The 20,607-nt window shown below is 34.3% G+C and overlaps 1 protein-coding gene across 1 annotated transcript in view; it reads left to right on the top strand.

The window, feature by feature from the left end:
- LOC107730813 (diacylglycerol kinase beta-like) overlaps positions 1–20,607 on the top strand; it is a 46,512-nt gene that overhangs the window by 9,329 nt on the left and 16,576 nt on the right. The window contains exons 8-17 of the mRNA XM_016541754.1: positions 5–101; positions 619–707; positions 1,011–1,127; positions 1,411–1,509; positions 1,607–1,705; positions 4,082–4,155; positions 5,404–5,478; positions 7,762–7,847; positions 9,077–9,111; positions 14,488–14,552. Coding sequence (XP_016397240.1) covers positions 5–101; positions 619–707; positions 1,011–1,127; positions 1,411–1,509; positions 1,607–1,705; positions 4,082–4,155; positions 5,404–5,478; positions 7,762–7,847; positions 9,077–9,111; positions 14,488–14,552 — 836 coding nt within the window. The remainder of the gene's footprint in view (positions 1–4; positions 102–618; positions 708–1,010; positions 1,128–1,410; positions 1,510–1,606; positions 1,706–4,081; positions 4,156–5,403; positions 5,479–7,761; positions 7,848–9,076; positions 9,112–14,487; positions 14,553–20,607) is intronic.

Here is a 20,607-nt window from a genome sequence, read left to right as displayed (position 1 = left end):
GCAGCATGTGTGGAGACTGAAGCACTTCAGTAAACCGGCATACTGTAACCTGTGTCTGAATATGTTGATCGGATTGGGAAAGCAAGGCCTTTGCTGCTCCTGTAAGTCCAGCACCAGACCTTACAACATTTATTACATTAACCACCAGTCACTTCTGTTCACTTATCATTTTTTGCTTTATGCTATAAGTGAATATGGACAAATGCAAATCAAGACCATCAATTTCATTTGGAATACAAGTAAGCTAGTGTATATTAAATATCTCTTCTTTAAACATTGACATTCAAAAGAATTGAAGATGGTTTCAAGGTCATAATAAGACAACTGAATTTCAAATGTTTGTATTTTATTTTATTTATTTATTTATTATTTTTGACATTTTTTTTGTTTTGTTACTTTGGTGAAGTAATGTGTTTTTAAAATAAAAAATTAATACATTAATTAATCAGCAATCAAATTTATTGACATTAAATAACCAATTGTAGACAATAATAATAATAAATTAAATTAAAATACATGTTAAAGTATTAAAAATGATAAAAATTTATACCAAAAACAAATGATCAAAACATTGATTCTTTACACTGTGAATTAATTTACTGTGTGTCTGTTTTATAGTCTGTAAGCACACTGTTCACGAGAGATGTGTGGCTCGAGCGCCCCTGTCCTTCATCAAAACATACGTCAAATCTAAGAAAAACACAGAGGTGCGTCGAATTGTAATGTTTAAAAACCGGCACGCTTGGATCACCAATACTTCACGGGGTTTAGACCAAGGGCTTCTTTTCAGCTAATGAAATTAGAAAGATATTCTCTCTCTGAGCATGGCTAATTACATGATTAACCTGGTTTAAACAGAGACCTGCATACACCAATGATGAGTCGTTATCAAAGCATATGCTCATTTGTTATATATCTGTATTTTCATTCTTTCTGTCTCTCTCCCTCTCCCTCTCCCTCTATGCATTTATTTGCATTTTTACATATTAACAAAAGCCTTTTTTAAATAGATTATGCATCATTTCTGGGTTGAGGGAAACTGTCCAAGCAAGTGCGATAAGTGTCACAAAACTGTCAAGTGTTACCAGGGTCTTACGGGCCTTCACTGTGTCTGGTGCCAGATTACTGTGAGTTTATCAGTATTCATAATTACTACAGTTGCATACATATGCTCTAAACATATAACCATGTGTGAATACTGAAGGGTATATATATGTGTATATATATATGCATGTAATCCAATTATTAATTATTAAAGTTATTAGTTTGCCACAATTGCAGTGCAGTAATTTTGTAGGTGTTTATTTACATTTGTTATAAACTTAATTTACTGTAACATCAGTCTGTATGTAAATAATATTGATGAATCATCCGATTTGTTTTAAAGTTAGGTTCTGCTCTGTCTTGCAGCTGCACAACAAATGCGCTTCACATGTCAAGCCCGAATGTGACTGCGGATCACTGAGAGATCACATACTTCCTCCAAACACAATATGCCCTGTTGTACTGGTAATATCTCGTATTGCTTTTTGTATGTTATTTTGGGACTCAGTTGTTATATAAAGCTCAGCTCTTTTAGACCTTTACATGTGACCTTTAACTGCAGGAGAGACAGTCTACTCTGAGAAAAGACTCCAGCCAATCAGGAGGCCGGGGAAAAATACAAAGGACTAATTCAGTATCAGTGGATGGACAGGGGCTACAGGTGAACGACACACACTTATAGTTGGATAAAAACAGGAAGTCCCAGGGGTACATTTCCTGCAGACGGAATCTAATGAAATAACACAGTGTTTAGTGAATCTAATAGTCCCTAATTCTATCAGGCAAAATACCTTATTTTTTTCAGGTTGTTGATGTGAAATACTGTACATCATGTTCTGTGGCGTGTCATACTGTACTGCATCTAAAATATTTAATTTTTTCTTGCATGCGTCTTTTATGATCTCATATTAATGAGGGACAATATGGAACATTTGTACTTTTTAAAAATTCCTTCACACATCATTTAAAATGAACTAGTGTAGACAAAAAAAAGTGATTTAAAATGACAGTTTAATTAGGGATGTGCTGATATAAAATTTTTCTTTTATTCAATGTGTTTTTTTATGTATTATTAATGATTTGCATTTATTTGATATGGCTGATAACCTACTGTATAAATAATATTTATTATTCAAATTCTGAACTGTTTTGTCTAAATAAATAAATTTTTAAATAAATAATTAAAAATAAAACACAACTAAAATCCATTATTTTAAAGTCAGAGTAAGTGATTTCTGGTAGCCAATGTTGATATTTGAAATCACCAAAACAAACACGCCTCTACCCCAAAAGGGTCTTGCCCCTATTTTGATAGCTCCGCCCCACATATACGTACGCAACCCAGGCAACGATTAGTTTTGTGAAACAAAGCAAAACCAATGTTACACTGTGTCTACGGACGTGAGCGGCGCGGTGCAACAAATCCCCGACAGAAAACTGCTGCCGGGTTCTATTTATGACGTGCTGACATACATTTCAAATGGTTTTCAACGGTCGTTTGATCGCGTCCGGTGTAGGCAGACTTTAGCTGTTGTAGACCCGGTGTTACTCACCTATTGAGAAGAAACAAAGCAACCTCAGCATCCGATCGCAGGCCTCCGCTCCTTGAGTTCTCTCCAGCGCTGGAAAGCTGATCCGATATTTACACGGGTCCTACTTCTTGCCTTATCGTTCCGCAGACGTTTTCCTCTTTTGTTTTTTATCCGCCATCTCTATCTTTCTGTCGCTCGGCTCGGCTAATGTCCGTCCCATACACTGAAAGCTCTCTCCTCCACATCACGAGTAGACACGCCCCTTATTGCTGATTGGCTACAAGTTTGTTTTGCTATTCGGCCCGAATCAGTTTTCTAAAGTGTTTTTGAAAAATCACATACCCTGCCTTTAATGCTATTGAATCTATGCATCACAACATTGATATACAATATAAAAATGGGTGTTTTTCAAAAATGAATATTATTATTTTTTTTGCTAAAGATTACATTTAACACAGTATCCAGTATCAACTAATACATATAATTTAAAAAGAATCATCCAATAACTGATATGCCACAGATATATGATATAATCTGCATTGTTCATTCCTAATTAAACTAAAATATAAGCATATAAATAACAAAGTCCATATTAACATAATGTTAATGATGAATTCCTGGTGATACCTCAACTAAGTTTCGCCCAAAATTCCAATCCTATCTCAAAATCACACTTCTAGGCAACAGTTAGGCTGCAGTGACCCGCTGTGATTGGCTGTTGTCTGAGCATAGTAATGACAGAACGAAAAAAGACAAATCATGTCCTGGGTCATCCGTCTTGGCTGGCGGCGGCTAACCAGTGTAATAATCAGGATTATTATTTATAATTAGAGGAAGTAATGGATCACTCGTCACCGGACGGGCGGCTCATTAATTCACCTGGGCCTGCTGGGATTGTTTCGATGGGTCCTGTTTTAAGCGCTTCATCTGTGTCACTGTCCACCGGAAGACGACTCACACTCTCTGGATTAGTTTGTACGTGCATCGTCCGCTCCAAAACCCCACAATCATCATACATCCATGCAGAAAAGTGACTCATGGTCAAAGATTGTCATTAATGGCTAAATATGGAGCTGATTACTGAGGTTTGCCAGTTGCGTCTTATGACGTGGGTTTTCATGGGTAGTGCATCATAGACTTTTTGTACTGAAGAGTTATTCTGAGATCTGTTTGAGATGATCAGATACTAGTAACATCAATATGATGTTAAGCTATAGAAACTAAAAAATTAAGGTTCAGGTGGTGAAGGAGAGATATGTTAAGCTATAGAATTACTAAGCAAAAGCTTTGTAGAAGAATGATTAATTTTTGACATGTATCAGTAATAAATTTAAATGTGTGAATTTAAGGACTTTTTGTGCTCTAAGCAATTTTGGTACTCTCTCAGTTGGTCAGTAAAATCAATTGGATCATGAAGCACAACAGCCAATTTAAAAGTTAAATTCACTTCAGATGTTTCAGAATTAGGATATGTAATGTTTTTTTTTAATCGTTTTAATCTGTAGATTACGCCATTAGAAGGAACTCATCCGTTGTTGGTTTTCGTCAACCCTAAAAGTGGAGGCAAACAAGGTGAAAGGTGAGAACTGTGAAAGATGGTGTCAGATTTTAATAAGAAAGTTACACTTTAGTATTTTCATGTAGCATTTCAACTGTCTTTGAGTCAATCTGCATAATTTATCCATCACTACAGTTTGTTTGACACCAGTACATACCAGTTGCAGCCTTAGTCAAATTAGCAATGCGCTGAATGTGTTTGAGGTTGTTGATTAAACTTCGAGTTACAATTCCAGTTTCAGTTCCATTTCTGGTAACCTAAATGAGTATCTAATCAAATCAGTTGCAATTTAAAATCCATTTTTGGCATTCTAAAGATCCATATCAGATTTTAGTTCCTCTTGATGGACAATATTGGATGAGATGGCCATGATGACCAGTATTTCTTGTATAGCTAATTTCTTGTAATAGCTAATAATGACAAAATCCTTAGTTTCTGTTGCAAATTCATCCAACCACATCCATTTATTATTGAAAAATTCACTGTAAAAAATATCCTGTTAAAATGAATGGCATCTGTGGTTGCCAGAAATTCATTGTAAAAAAATATGGTGAAAATATTTCCAATAATGGTTCCTGTATATGTTGTAACTTAAAACTGTGTATTTAAGTTAATATACCAATCTACTTGAACTACCAAAATCTGCTACATACCTGTACTGATAACCACCATAATAATACAAGTGATAAAATAAAAAGCCACATGATGAATCAATGTTCATCATACAGTAAGTGGCCAATACTATACATATAATAATATATATAGACATTGCACAGAGTCAAACATACATAGACAAAACACCATCAGGGTAACACACATGACACTAGAATTAGGCAGTAAACATTATTAATAATAATAATAATAATATTAATAAAATAAAAACCTAATGTCCATCTGTGATAAAAAAAAATCTAAACTATAAAATATATTCATATGTGGGAATATCCTCATACTGTTTTTCACTGTGAATTATATGGTAATGTGTCACACAGGAACCTATTGCAGTGTCCTTTTTCATGATCAATTAAATGCTAATTCATAGTTTTTAATTCCATAGCCATAAATTTGACAGTATTTTACAGTAAAATTACACAGAGCATAATGTAATGTTAAACCATTTACTGTTTTTCACCATATACATTTACTGTAGCATTTTTAGTGTTTTTAGTCTTTTTCTTTAAAATTAGCAAAAAAAAAATTTTACAGCAAGGGACATTTAATATCATTTTTCCTAGTCACTGATTTGTTTACAACTTCTGCCCTATCTAGGATCTTCCGAAAGTTCCAGTACCTCCTGAACCCTCGTCAAGTCTACAACCTGGCCAAGAACGGCCCCATGCCTGGGTGAGTGACAGACACTCCAGAGAGGCTTTTCTCTTATCATTCTAACAGAAGCATTTAGCTCCCTGCCGTCTAGCTTTCTAGTAAACGTATTGTTGTGCCACATTCTCGCTTTATGATCATGAGAGTTACGTCAACCCGACGTTAACAATATATTGTGTATGCAGACACTGCTTGATAATAATGTGCACTAATTCATGCATGACAATCTCGCTCTGTGTCTTAGCTGTAAATGTAGGCATTATTAAAAGGTTAGATCCGCCATCACAAACACTGCAGAGAACAAAGCTAGGTTGTGGAAGTCTCTAGTACTGACAGTCAGCTGGTAATAATAGATTCATGTTAGTGTTGCCGCTCTCAGGGCCTTGTGTGATCACGCATACCATGGCTGGTGTCAATCAAATGCACACAACCATGAGGCTCTGTGATCACTGACTGAATTTGTTATTAGTATGCCAGCTGCGTGGTCACTTTTGAGTTAAGCCATCGGGTTGTGACAATATTCAATGAGACTATATTTTGAAAATGGAATTTTAAAGAGCAATAAAGAAAGCAGAAATGTTATTGTGGGATGTTGCCATGGAAATTAACCAAGGGTGTGAATATTTGGGTAGACAGTGAATCGAGTCCATTCACTGTTCTTACTGTAGGTTTTTGATTCAACTTTAGAAAATTTAGAACGATTCAGTTTGATTTATTAATTGATTTGATTCAATTAGTGATATGATTCTATATGCATTTTTATAAATGCATGTATGGGTCTTGGGCAAAAAAGAAGAAAGATAAACTACTTCGGTGCAGTTAAAGAAAAGAAACTCTTTTCAACGTGGATAATAATAATAAGAAATGTTTATTGAGCGCCAAATCAAGATATTAGATTGGCTTCTGAAGGATCATGTGACACTGAAGACTGAAGTAATGGCTGCTGAAAATTCAGCTTTGCATCACATGAATAAATTACATTTTAAAATATATTAAAGTAGAAAATAGTTATTTTAAATTGCAATAATATTTCACAATATTACTGTTTTTATTGTATTTTTGCTCAAATAAATGCAGCCTTGGTGAGCAAAATTAAAGTTTTTTCCAAAAAATAAAAAATACAATTTAAATCTTACCAACCCCAGACTTTTGAGCTGTAGTGTATATTTTGCAACAAAATCTCAATTAATTCAGTGGTTCAAAACAAACGATTCACGATTAAAAAATTATATTTGAATATCGATGCATAGAGTTGGCACAGTTTTTACTCCACTGAATATTTCCCTGTGTAGGAATGTTTTAGAAAGGATGATTTCTGTTCCTCTTGGCCTCTGATTAATTTTTTTTTCCAGATTAGTATGATTTTATAAATGCACCCCACTGAGCGATGCTCTCCAGACACCATTTAGTGACCTTGTCAGCCAATTTGCTTTTGAAATTTGATATTGGCATTTGAAGTCAGGTGTAGCCTAAGTATGGACATTTCTCTGTTGGTGGAAAAGATAGATTTTGACTCTATGCATTCACAGTCACATCGGTTGAAATAACACATGAGCTTGGTGTACTCGTGTGATGATAATGTGGCATTGCTTTGTCAAGGTGACTGTCAGCCGTAGCTCTGGGCTGTCTGTCAATTACAGTCCCGGCTAACACAATTAGAGCAAATTGAGTGTTTGTTTCTTCATACTCCAACATCCTCAAAGTTGCTTTTTCATGTGATTGGTCGTCTGTTTTTGCTGTCTAATATGATTTGCCAAGCCTGCATGTCCCAATAAGTAAAGTAATTGAGGAGTCTTATTTTGTGCACCATTCTACCATGTAAGGTCCCTTCATGCAGTTAGAGCGTTATTATTGTGAAGGAACGGAAGGCACTGCAATGAGCATTGTCTTGGTAGATCTGATTAGCTTCTGAACAGGCTTGGCTTTCAAAAAGATGGATTTGCATTTGTGATTTAAACAAAAGATTTGTTCATAAAGATCTATTACAGTGAAATAGATAGATAGATAGATAGATAGATACTACATATTATATATGATGTGCATATATTAGTGTTGCATATTATGTTATATAGAGAGTATATTATTATTAAATATAATAAATAATTGTTATATATTTCTATATAACCATATATATATATATATATATATATTTCTTTTTAATGATTGTTGTCTAATAAATCATGATTATCTTTCATTAAATACATGTATATACAATATTTAAAAGTTGTGGAAGAGAAAGTTGTGGTTACATTGCTTTTCGAACACTTGGCATCTTATTAATTCTGATAACGCTCTTCATTTCAGCTTAAATTTCTTTCGAGACGTTCCAGATTTCAGAGTCCTGGCCTGTGGTGGAGATGGTACTGTTGGATGGATTCTAGATGTTATAGGTGAGTTCAGATGAGTGTTTGCAGTTGTAAGATGTTCATTTAGTGCTTGTTTGTTTGCTTTGGCCTCTTGTTGACCGAGTCATTTCTTTGAGCAATTAAAAGTTTGAGTCATGTGGATCAGGGCTTCCATACGGTTGCCATGTTGTAAATTAAAGCCAGGAAGTTTTTATTTTAGATTTAAGGAAAACCGCAAGCTAAAGTAAACTTCATAACATAAAGACATCTTGAGGAAATACTGCAAAAAAAGGCTTTTCTTGTTGTTTCAGAGGTTCTTTTGTATAGAAGCGATTTTGTTATATTTGTTGAAATAGTCAAATACTTATTTTTCACAGAACTAAAGCTATTACATTCGTACCTGTATTTTCAGGGCAAATAGGATGATTATCTTTCTTCAAGAAATGGCATATTATTTTTATCATCTGAAGAATAGTCTCCGCAGGTGATTTTTTTTTAGATGACTGCATCCTCATTTAGTCCTTTATTTGTGTCAAAAATTGCCTCTATTTTTTATCAATCAAAACAAAGGCAGAGTAATAGATTGGATGCTTTCAGAGGAGTGTATTAGAAAAGAACCGATCAGGGCTTCCATACGGTTGCCATGTTGTAAATTAAAGCCAGGAAGTTTTTATTTTAGATTTAAGGAAAACCGCAAGCTAAAATAAATTTCATAACATAAAGACATCTTGAGGAAATACTGCAAAAAAAGGCTTTTCTTGTTGTTTCAGATAGTCCTTTATTTGTGTCAAAAATTGCCTCCATTTTTTATCAATCAAAACAAAGGCAGAGTAATAGACTGGATGCTTTCAGAGGAGTGTATTAGAAAAGAACCACTGTAGTTTTGACATTGCCATTTATTCCATTATACATACATACATACATACAAATACATATATACTGTAGTCTGTATAGTGTGTATGTATATGGCTCAAATCATGTAAAAAAATTTTATCTTTTTTTTTTTTTGTAAAAAGTTAAAAATTTATTTTTAAAACTGTGTTCCACTATTACCCCTTAGCAGATTTAGACTCTACTGTATTCTGTGTGTATACTACAGTTGAATTCCCATAAATAGCCCTTTTTATTTATTATTGCTTTATTTTCTGGAGCAAAGGTAAAACAAGTTGTTTTTTCCTCTCTGCCATTACAAAACAACTTCAGTGGAATCACGGAATGTTCTGTTTTCCTATTGTTCTCTGAAGTGCTGTTCTTTTTTTTTTTTCTTTTTTTAGATAAAGCCAACTTTGAACAGAATCCTCCTGTGTGTGTACTTATGATGCATCTCGGGCCGTCTGAAATCTAATGATGCTTATTACGGCGACCGCATGTCAGCCATTATCCAGAAATGTCAGGGGAAATACGGTAATTGACATTTACAGGTTTGACGGCTCTGTTTTATTTTAGATTTGTACACCTCTTTAAAAAAAAGAAATTGTAATGAGCCAAATCTCAGTGGGATCAAGTGATATTTTTCCTATCACATTTTACATGAAAACACAAATTCCTTTTGAAAACAACTGAAAACCAATAGAGATTACAGAGCAAGTCGTGCTCATAATTACTTTGCAGATTATGCAAATGAAAAACAATGTCTTCCATAATTATGTATATGAACTCTAGGAACTAAACAGCCAACAAATGCAGCTGTTGCCAGACAAGATGGTGCAAGAACATTTGAACAGACGGCTAATTTAAGACATTTACATCAGTATCAGTATGACAGCTTCTAAACAACTTTAACTTTTAGGTCTAAATTAACATGAACTCAGAATGTGCATTATTGCCCATATTTGTAACTTTATTTATGTGGCTTACCCACTTTCTAACATGATAAACTGAAAATATCAACATTTTATATAAGAGTGATAGTTCATATGAAAAATAGGGTTTCTGCAGCTTTTGTGAAGGTAAATTTTTAAGACCAAGTAAAGAAAATGTAAGGAATAAATGGAAAGGAACACAAAGACATTCATCAAAATGAAGTGAGTTTATGATTAAAGCAAGAAAAAATATCTGCCAGTAGGGTCTGAAAAATTACCTTTTCAAAAGAAAACATGACTTTATGCTCCAATTTAAGACCTTTTTAAGGCTTTTTAAGACTAAGACCCGCAGAAACCCTGTCAAAGGCAATTTAAAAAGAAAAAAAAGAGTTTTTCTCATAGTCAAGTGCTGATAAATAGCCTAGAAGAAATAGAGCAAAATACTTTTTCAAAAAATTAGTCAAATTTAAACACAAAGACCAACAAGTCTGGTAAAACAAATGAAACGCATCAACAAAAAATCTCAACTCAAAGCTGTTCTTCATATTAACGCTTGTCTCATTGACTGATCACCCTGTCAAGTGATATTTTGGGTAATTAGGTACCATTTAAATACCAAAGTTGAAATATCCCTCTCCGTTAGACAGGGGGTGTTATCATTTCGGTCAGAGCCAGAAGCTAGAGACAGTCCCTAATCACACAGGATCGCCTAAGATAATGTAGTCTGTTTCCTAATGACCCTGCGCTCATGTCAAAGTCATTACTCTCCCGCTGAAGGCACATCATCTGCCTGGACAAGCCGTAATTGGACTAAATGGTGAACTATGAAAGAACATTACACATGTACCTTTATTAATTTGGGCACGAGAGTTTTGCAGTGGTAGTTATCGGGGAGGGGTGGTCAACGGCAGATGAAAGATAGCGAGTGACTGACTGCCGCAACTTTGACTTTAGAGTCAATGAAAGGAAATCGGCCCTCTCTCTCATGGACACCGGATACGATGACGTCTCTGAAAGCTCCTTGGTTTTATCAAACCAGAGCCAGGCCGAGGGGAGACCGTGCCTTTGCTCTCATGTTTTTATTTATTGTGCAGTTTGTAAGAAAAGAGCAATACAATCTTTTAGATCAGGGGTGTCCAAACTACGGCCCGCGGGCCAAATGCGGCCCGTGGATGAATGTTAAGCGGCCCGCAGCTGTCTTAATAGTCTATATTATATATGGCCCGCCAAGCATAATTTACAAAATAGGCCTATGCAGTTTCAAAATGTCAACACAAGATGGCAGCACTAAATTTTAGACCAGATGTAGCAGTAAAACGCGAGTGATATCAATTTGATAACTCATATGCGCTCTCATTTCTTTAGCGCACGCGAATTCCTAAACGCGTCAAAAGCGGAAGAGCGCGACTCGTTTGAACCGCGCTGCACGGACCGTTAGCTCTGCCTAAAGACAGCGTAGCGCGAGCTCAGAACAAATGCGTTTACGCGCTGACTGATCTCGATCACGAGACCACTAAACAGCGCTGTGAGAAGCGTTTGAGTTTGGAGCAGAGGTTTCCATACAAACCACAGATGTCAAAGGCAGATGAAACAGCGCTGACATTCTCAACAACAGTAACGCGGAAGATAGGAAAAACATTGTGAGACAACAATGCAGTAAGAATACTTTTCAATCCACAAATCACCAACATTTTGATTTACTGTAGTAACCGTAACTGTGGTATTGTGGCAGAAATGTTGCATATTTATACAGAATCTTCTTATATAATTAATGTAGACATATAGGCCAATTTAATGTAATGTAAGGGAGTTATGAAATATAGGCCAAATTACAGACATTTTTGATGCAGTTTGTGCTTTCATGTGTTAATAGATTAAATACCATAAAGCCATTCTATGTTATAATTATTAAAGCTTTAAAAACAAGATATTTGCAGATTTTTGTCCTCAACAAAACACAAGCTACTGCTACTGTCAACTCAACATCACACATACACGCACGCATACATACATACATATAGGTAGAAACATCCGGCCCCCCAGTGTTTCCACATCGTCCAATCCGGCCCCCTTTAGGAAAAGTTTGGACACCCCTGTTTTAGATACTCCTGTCATTTTACCTTTCTTCTTGTTCTGCGTTGAAGAAAACCGAGCCTGGTGGGACCCCGGGCCTCCCTATGCTCTGCAAATAACAGTGGGATTAAAAGATGTCAACAGTAAAGGAATTGATTTTTTTTGGCTTACTCTAGAATTTTTTCAGCAGTGAGCTAGCAGGGGGTCTTCTGTGTGGAGGTGGAAATTGGAGGGGCTGGATTCACAAATGGTCCTAACAGTGTGTTTGGGTCTTGGGGGAAAGAGAGGGATGCCCTCTTGGAGGAAGAAGAAAGTTTTTTTTAATCTCATACTTTTTTATCTCATACTATCTCCCCAATAGATGACCGGGAAACCTATTTGAAAACCTTCATTACTTTTGCATTTGCATTTAGTCATGCCAGTGTCACAAAAATGATACACGTCACCTTTAATTTATTGTATATTGCTATTGAAGTAACAGAGTGACACAAGTTTACTCATGTATTTACAGAAATAGATTTACTTCATAAAAACTTTTTTTTTCCAGAATATACCTAGTCAGGTGGAAATGACCTGTTTGTGGAACATTTTGCGAAGATTTGATCTTCATACTATGGAAGCCCGTTTCCGCCACTGAATAAAAAAATTTTAAAAAGGTAATTGCGACTTTTTATCTCACAATTCTGACTTTTTTTCACAGAATTGTGAGATATAAACTCACAATTGCGAGTTATAAAGTCAGAATTGCGAGATATAAAGTCAAAATTCTGACTTTTTTTCTCAGAATTGTGTGATATAAACTCGCAATTGCGAGTTAAAGTCCAATTTTGAGGGGGGAAAAAAGACTGATATGTTCTCAGAATTGCGAGTTTATATCTCACAATTCTGAGAAAAAAAGTCAGAATTGCGAGAAAAAAAGTCAGAATTGTGAGTTTACATCTCGCAGTTCTGACTTTATTTCTCAGAATTGCGACCTTATGTCTCGCAATTATGACTTTTTAACTCGCAATTGCGAGTTTATATCACGCAATTCTGAGAAAAAAAGTCAGAATTGTAAGATGAAAAGTCGCAATTACCTCTTTTATTTTTTATTCAGTGGCAGAAACGGGCTTCCATATCATGATGTTATTTTAGTATACTATTATAGTTTTTGTTAATATTTTGAATTAGATTTTATTTTTATATTTTCCTTTTCCTTTTTATTTTTTTTTTACTTTTTAGTAATTTTGTTGTATTTTATCATTTTTATTAGTTTTATTACTTCAACTTCAACTAAATGAAAATGAGAAATGACAACTTTATTTATGTATTTATTTATTTGTACTTTTTAAACGTTTTTATTTTTTATTTTATGTTTAGTTTTAGTTCTCAATAATACCTCTGGTTCTATACTCCCAAATGAACATTGCTAGAATTTGCTTTGATGATTCAACAGAATTGGCATGTATTGAAAATCATGTTTTATTCCTGAAAAGGTCACTAGGCATTTGAATTATGTTTGAAATCAAACACTATAAAAATTATAGTCCTGGGCCCTGACTGATATAAACAAATCAAAGAAATGTAAACTATCTACTAAAGAAAATCTAAGTGACTGTAACACATCTTCTAACTTTACCTTAGTAGAAAAAAGTATTATCACAAATTTGGTTAGGAAGCCAAACTTTTAATAATAATAATAATAATAATTGATAATATGTGGTGAGACATTTTAAGCCTTTTGTTAGCAAAAATACAAAGTATAAAACCTGTATAGGTAGAATACTGTTAAAGTGGGATGCTTAAGTATCTGTTTTTAATATTCATTCCATTTTCCATGGTTTTGTGTAACAGACTAATTATCAGAAAAGGTGCCACTTTTGCCTGTATTCATCGTAGGTCATCGTAGGTCCAATAGTTTTGTGCCATGTTACTGTTTTCTGTGAATTTGCAACAACATCATAATATGTCAACAAAAATATAGCTTGAAACAAATGATAAAAATGTGTATCTTCTATAATGTGTATAAAAGTGTCATGTTTGTCGTGCTTCTCCTCTTCGTTCTTACAAATGATCAGGCATTCAGAATCTACATTTCTCAATCAGGACGTACAATCTCTTTACATTTCAACCACCATCTCTGTACATCACCATAGCAACAAAACATTTACAGTACACAAAGTACATGCAAACAGAGCACACGCAAGTGCATCTGAACCTCTGAGTAGCTGTGACGGGCGCCAGCAGAGCCGCAGCATCCTGTATGTGTGTGTGATTAATTAGCCTGCACCACGTGTTCAGTCCTCTTGTCAATACTCATCATCGTTGGCTAGAACCTCCAGCAAAGAATCACAAACACCTTATCTGTTAACACACATACATATGCATGGAGCTCAAACTTGTTTCCAGTCGTGTGGAAGGGCGATCGGGCCCATAATTGGTGCTCGGTGTGGGGGAAGGAATTTTGGTTTTGTCGTCAGAGTTTTGTCTGGTTTTAAAATACATTCATCTGGTTTTAAAATAAACACGTCTCTGTCTGTGACGTCTCTGACGCGGGGCTTTTGTTTATAGCTAATGGTCCATGATAAAACCATCATGAAACTATTCAATACAATCCTCAATCTGTTGTCTTTTCATCTTCACACAGCTGTTTTGACAAATTCAAGATTTTAAGACCCAGATGCACAGAGGATGATGAGAGAATCTAATGCGCGAGTGTAATACGTCAAAGGCTCCTAACGAACCATTGTCAGAAGCTCACGAAACAGCGATGATGGTGTATCGCTGTGCATAAAAAACTGATCTGATTTGCTTTTTTTCTCCTTTTGCAGGATGCATCCATCGCTCATCGATTCCACATTATGCGAGAGAAACATCCAGAAAGGTTTAACAGCAGGTACCGCTCGCTCTCTATCTCTGTGTTAACACCAAACACTTCACCAACACTGCATCTTAACTCCCACTGTTTTGGCTGTCATCTCAATCTGTAAGCTCGCCAGCGTGTCTGCTGGGTTTACAGTGAGTTAATGCCCTGATAACTCTCCTTTCCTCTCAGGTGTGTCTTTGAGGCTTCTGCCAATCTTTTATTCTCTCAAATTAGATGAACATGTGGGATTGCTTTGTTAAGGATTCCCAAAACTTGATCTGAAGCTGAATAACCTTCTTAGTCTGAAAAAACATAGTTTTAATGTATTAATAATAATTAATATGTAATTAAGAGATGCAAATATTATAGGGCCTAAATGCATAAGTAGGGGATAGGGTCTATTTGTATATATCATAATTAAAAAAGCAATTAATTAAGTAAAATAAAATAAAAAAATATATAAATTTTATAAGTGCATTTTTATACATATAATGAAAATGAAAAGTAATGAATTAAAATATTGTATATTTAAAAAAAAAAATTTATGAATAATTTATTGATGTTGTGTGATTAATATGTACTCATTTAATCAATAAAAAATGTACTGTAGTCTTATTACAAGTATTTTAAAATGTAATACAATCTAATTACAAGTACTTCATTTTTGGAATCTGATTACATAATCCAGATTACATGTAATCAGTTACTACCCTGCACGTTTCATAGAGAGAGAGAGATAAATAGACAACCAATATTTAAAAATAATAACAATTATAATAATAATTATATTATTACTATTATTAATATAATTATTATAGTTATTCATATAAACTTATAAAAAGGCACATCTAAAAAAAATACAATAAAAAATACTGATTAAGAAAAGGATTTTTGCAGCATGCACTGCATGATAGGCTTATTCATAATTTATTGATTCTCCCTAATTCTATTTTATTGTATAAAAATACGTACACAAATACATATATTTTTTATTGTTAATAAAAAAATTTTTTATTAATAATGTCAAGAATAACATCTCCACCCCTACCAGAAAATGTAATATAACCACTAGTTTTAAAACAATAAAAAAAAAAACATTAATGTGAATATTATGATAGTTTTTCTTTTTTTTTCTTTCAATCGTAGATGTTTTTTTTAAAGGCTTAAAATTCAGATACAGCTATAAATAAGGTATTTATAGATTGATTTCCCTGAAGTCTAAACACTGTGGCTCTGTGGTTCTTGTTTGGGGTGGGACTTTCTGTTTGTCTGACCAATAGATGACTGGGAAACCTATTTGAAAACCTTCATTACTTTTGCATTTGCATTTAGTCATGCCAGTGTCACAAAAATGATACACGTCACCTTTAATTTATTGTATATTGCTATTGAAGTAACAGAGTGACACAAGTTTACTCATGTATTTACAGAAATAGATTTACTTCATAAAATCCTATTCTTTTAGGACCCTTATGAATAGTCGAGCAACAGATGTAGGTGCTTCTTTGTGTTGGAGTGTTTTATTCTTTGCTGAAAGGATCTGAGTGATTTGGAACATCTGTGATTAGCCCACAATGTGTGCACCTTCTAATGATGAGCAAATTTGATATCTATGCTCCCATTAATATTTAATGTCCCAATAAGTCAGTACGAACACAGGCGAGTAATTGGTTGGGTAATTGAATTTGCTTGGGTAGTTTGACATCATTTTTCCATCACCGTGATGACACAAGACCTTCAGGAGAGTCTTTTAATAATCAAATGGTAATTATACTTTCTACGTGCTGTCCTATATTTCAAACCTGGTGAGCAGATAACATTTTAATTTCAGGAATTAAGGATTGGCCAGGAGTCAGAAGACATGAATGTCTTTGTTTATGCCTGTGTTGATGTTGTTTCAGATCTGTGTGGGATGTACAAAGAATCAACCCGTATTCTGATCACACAAACGCATGTGTACAGGAACTGTTTTATACCACTGTGTCTTTTGAATAATGATTAAGATATTTTAAGAAAATTATACCATCTGTTATTTGAATTTGATAAATAATTCACACGCGAGAATGGGTTTAGATCTTTCTATTACATAGTATCTTTTCTCACTCAATGATGTATGATGTAGGAAGGTATTGCAGATTTTTTTTGTTGGATTTTTCTAGGAACCTTTATCTTTTACAAATATATAGCTGTTTTAATATATCATCATATTAGTGAAGCAAAGGCCATGCATATCTCACTTACAGTTAATGGCACTGGAGGTTTTTTTTTATTGACACCGACTCGTCTTAACCCAGAGGTCGTTCAGTGAAACAGCTCCTTTTCCGATTTGAGAAGGTGGCGGCACCCATTCACTGCAGAGGATCCATTGGCGAGCAAGTGATGTAATGCTACATTTTTCCAAATCTGTTCCAATGAAGAAACAAACTCATGTACATATTGGCCTGAGGGTGTCAATTTTCAGCAAACTTTCATTTTTGAGAGAACTATTCCTTTAAGCTTTCAGAAAGGTATCAGTGTAGACAGTTTTAAGGTTGACAGTTTTACAGTTTAACTTTTTTTTTACTTGCTTTATTTGTTACTTTAAACAGTCCTTTCCTTCTTAAAATGATGTAGCATTAAAATTAACGTATTTTTAATGACTTTTTGGGCTGTTTACTCTGTGCAACTTTTTTCCAGTTCTCACTCCCTGTTATTGTATGTCATTGCGTTGACCTTAGTGAAGACACAAATATTTGATCGGCTTAATGAGCAACCCAGCAATGGCCAATTGGTTTTTAATTATAACACGGCATCATCTTGTTGGTAACGGACGCAGGGTCTTGAGCGAACCCGGCTGTTTTTATTTGCACCTCGGGTGATTACCAGGAGGAAGGTGAGAAGATTTGACACTTTGCAGATAGATTAATTTACTGCTGGAGTAAGACCAGAGGGTGATAATGAGGTCGAGGATTAAAAGCAGACAATCAGTGTGGCAGTGTCACGTGGACTCGTGAAAGTACACTTTCTCTCTCGTCACTGATCACTCATGCGGTTCCAAGATAATCTCTGTCTTCAAGATGATGCGAAAAATGAGAAAAGAACGTGTCTCAGTTGTCTTCGTTTGGTGAACTTCAGTGGTGTCTTTTTAGACTTGTGATCTTGCGGTTGTTGCCTACAAAAAATACCATTTAGCTGCGTTTTACACCAAAATACCGTAATAAACTGTGTTGGAATTAGCCATCACTGCCATCTAAAAAATAAGTTAATGTCATTTGAAAGCCTCTTACAATGTTTGATGCAGATCTCATATTAACTTATTCAGGTTTTACAATAATAACAATAAGAGCTATATGATATCAAGGTGGAAATAGTCAAATGGCAGATGATCATGATTGGATGTGTGGCTATGAATATATATTCAACCTTTCCACATAAAAATTTTTAAATGAATATTTAAACCCCCAAATATTTTTTTTCCATGGATACAAAAAGGGGATTTCCATACAACAGCTGTTCATATATATGTTTTTTTACTTTCAGTTTTTTTATTTATTTATTTACATTTGTTTAATCAGTATAAAAAAATGTACTGTTAAAAATGTTGGGGTCATGATTTTTTTAATTATTTTTAATTAATATTTTTTATTCAGCAAGGATGCATCAAATTGATCAAAAGTGACAGTCAAGACATTTATAATGTTACAAAATGTTTTATATATATGTTTTAGATTTCCGATAAATGCTGTTCATTCGAACTTTCTATTTATCCAAGAATCTTGAAAAAAAAGAAAGTATCACGGTTTTCACAAAAATACTTGTTTTCAACATTGATAATAAGAAATGTTGAAATGTTTCTTTTAGCTCAGGAATAAATTACATTTTAAAATATATTCAAATAGAGAACTATTTCAAATAAAACTAATAATAGAAAAGTTATTTTAAATTGTAGTAATATTTTACAATATTGCAAATTTTCTTGTATTTTTTTTAAATAGAGGCAACCTTGGCGAGCATGTGAGACTTTCAAAAACATTTAAAAATCTGACCGAACTTTTGTTTTTTAGTTTCCACATTTCCACATCCACACCAAGTGTGAAATGAATTAAAGTGTCATTAATGTGTCATTTATTTTAGCCATATGATACTGACTAGGTAAGAGCACTTGAGCTGTATTGAGCCGTCTTTGAAACAGCCTACCGCTGACCAGAGTGTCGCCTTAAGGGTGACACGCTCAGCCTGAGGCAGTCTTCTTTAATTATTCTCTGTTTAACCTTTCCTCGAGTCAGAGGGAGGCTGAACCATAGAGGACCGTTTAGTGTAATGAGGGTCCTCATCAAAAAGCTATTGCAAGAGCTAAGACTATTTGACCCACTGCTCTCTGTCTCTCTCTCTCTCTCTCTCTTTCACACACACACATATATACATCAGCCATCCCACCAGAGCCCTGGGCACCACCGCTATGCACACTGCTCCTCATTTCAAATGAAATCGCTGGTCTGACTGGGATGTCATCTATAATTAATGACCACTTCAGAGTGTAATTTATTGAGATCTCACCTGTGGCCCTGTCCCCATCCCTGCTGGACTTTCAAACCCCTCCCTGCTCCACCTCCTCATGTTCACACACTGCGTACATACAGAAATAGCAGACGACTCCACCTGATGTTCGCCACTTCACATACTGAATGTTAGAAGAAGATATCACACCTTGCACAATCATGTCAGGTATCAAAAAAGTCACACCATTGTATTTGTTCATACAGGAATGTTTCAGGATCAGTCACTGAAAAACTCTTATGTGTGAAGCAGAATATTGTGCTCCTCAACAGTTATGGTGGTTATAGCCCTGCATGGACTTGTTTGTTTGACTTGGAAGTTTATGCATTGGTCTCGGCTGAATGTTCCAACTGAAGCATCTGTTCTTAAAGTGATCAAAAAAACAAACAAAAAAAAAAAACTCGGTCATCATTTGCTAAACCTCATGTGGTTCCAAACCTGTATGGCTTAATTTCTTGTGTGAAACACAAAATTACTGTAGATATTTTGGAAAAGTAATTTGGCTCCAGTGTTGTTTTGTAACTGACTGAATTTTATTATATGTACAAAAAAAGTAGAAAAATTATTTAAAATATCTTCATTTAGGTTCCGCAGAAGAAAGAAGGTTTGGAATGGACAGATAATGACAGAATTTTCATTTCTGAGTGAACTGTCCCTTTAAATTGCCTTACATAGTGCATAACTTGTATGGACTTTTATGATACTTTTTATGGTCCTTTAATTTTTGGATTAAAAATACAGTAAAATCAGATACATTGTGAAATATTATTACAATTTTTAAATAACTGTTTTCTATTTTAATATATTCAAAATGTAATTTATTCCTGTGATCAAAGCTACATTTTCAGCATCATAACTCCAGTCTTCAGTGTCACATGATCCTTCAGAAATCATTCTAAGATGCTGATTTGCTGCTCAATTAACATTAATATTAATATTTTTGTGAAAACTGATACAAATTTTTTCAGGATTCTTTGATGAATAGAAAGTTCAAAAGTATGACATTTACTGTATTAATTTCTTTACTGTCACTTTCGATCAATTTATTGCATCTTTGCTGAATAAAAGTATTGATTTCTTTAAAAAAAATCTTACTAACCACAAACTTTTGAATAGTAGTGTAAAGGCATATAGGTTTGGAATAACACGAGGGTGAGTAAATGATCAATTTACAGTAGCATTTATAAAATTGTTCAAATATATATATACAGTGCTGCTTGTAAGTTTGTGAACCCTTTACAATTTTCTATATTTCTGCATAAATATGACCCAAAATCAAATCCATCATCAGATTTTCACACAAGTCCTGAAAGTAGACAGAGAACCCAATCAAACAAATGAGACAAAAATATTTTCTTTGTCATTTATTTATTGAAAAAATTGACCCAGTGTTACATTTCTGCATAAATATTGTTTGATTGGGTTCTCTATGTCTACTTTCAGGACTTGTGTGAAAATCTGATGATGTTTTGGGTCATATTTATGCAAAAATATAGAAAATTGTAAAGGGTTCACAAACTTTTAAGCAGCACTGTATGTATATATATAT

The sequence above is a fragment of the Sinocyclocheilus rhinocerous genome, unplaced genomic scaffold (assembly GCF_001515625.1).
Source record: "Sinocyclocheilus rhinocerous isolate Xijiao unplaced genomic scaffold, SAMN03320098_v1.1 scaffold938, whole genome shotgun sequence".
NCBI lineage: Eukaryota > Metazoa > Chordata > Actinopteri > Cypriniformes > Cyprinidae > Sinocyclocheilus > Sinocyclocheilus rhinocerous.
Note: the sequence above shows the minus strand (reverse complement) of the source record. Positions and strands in the feature narration are given on the sequence as shown.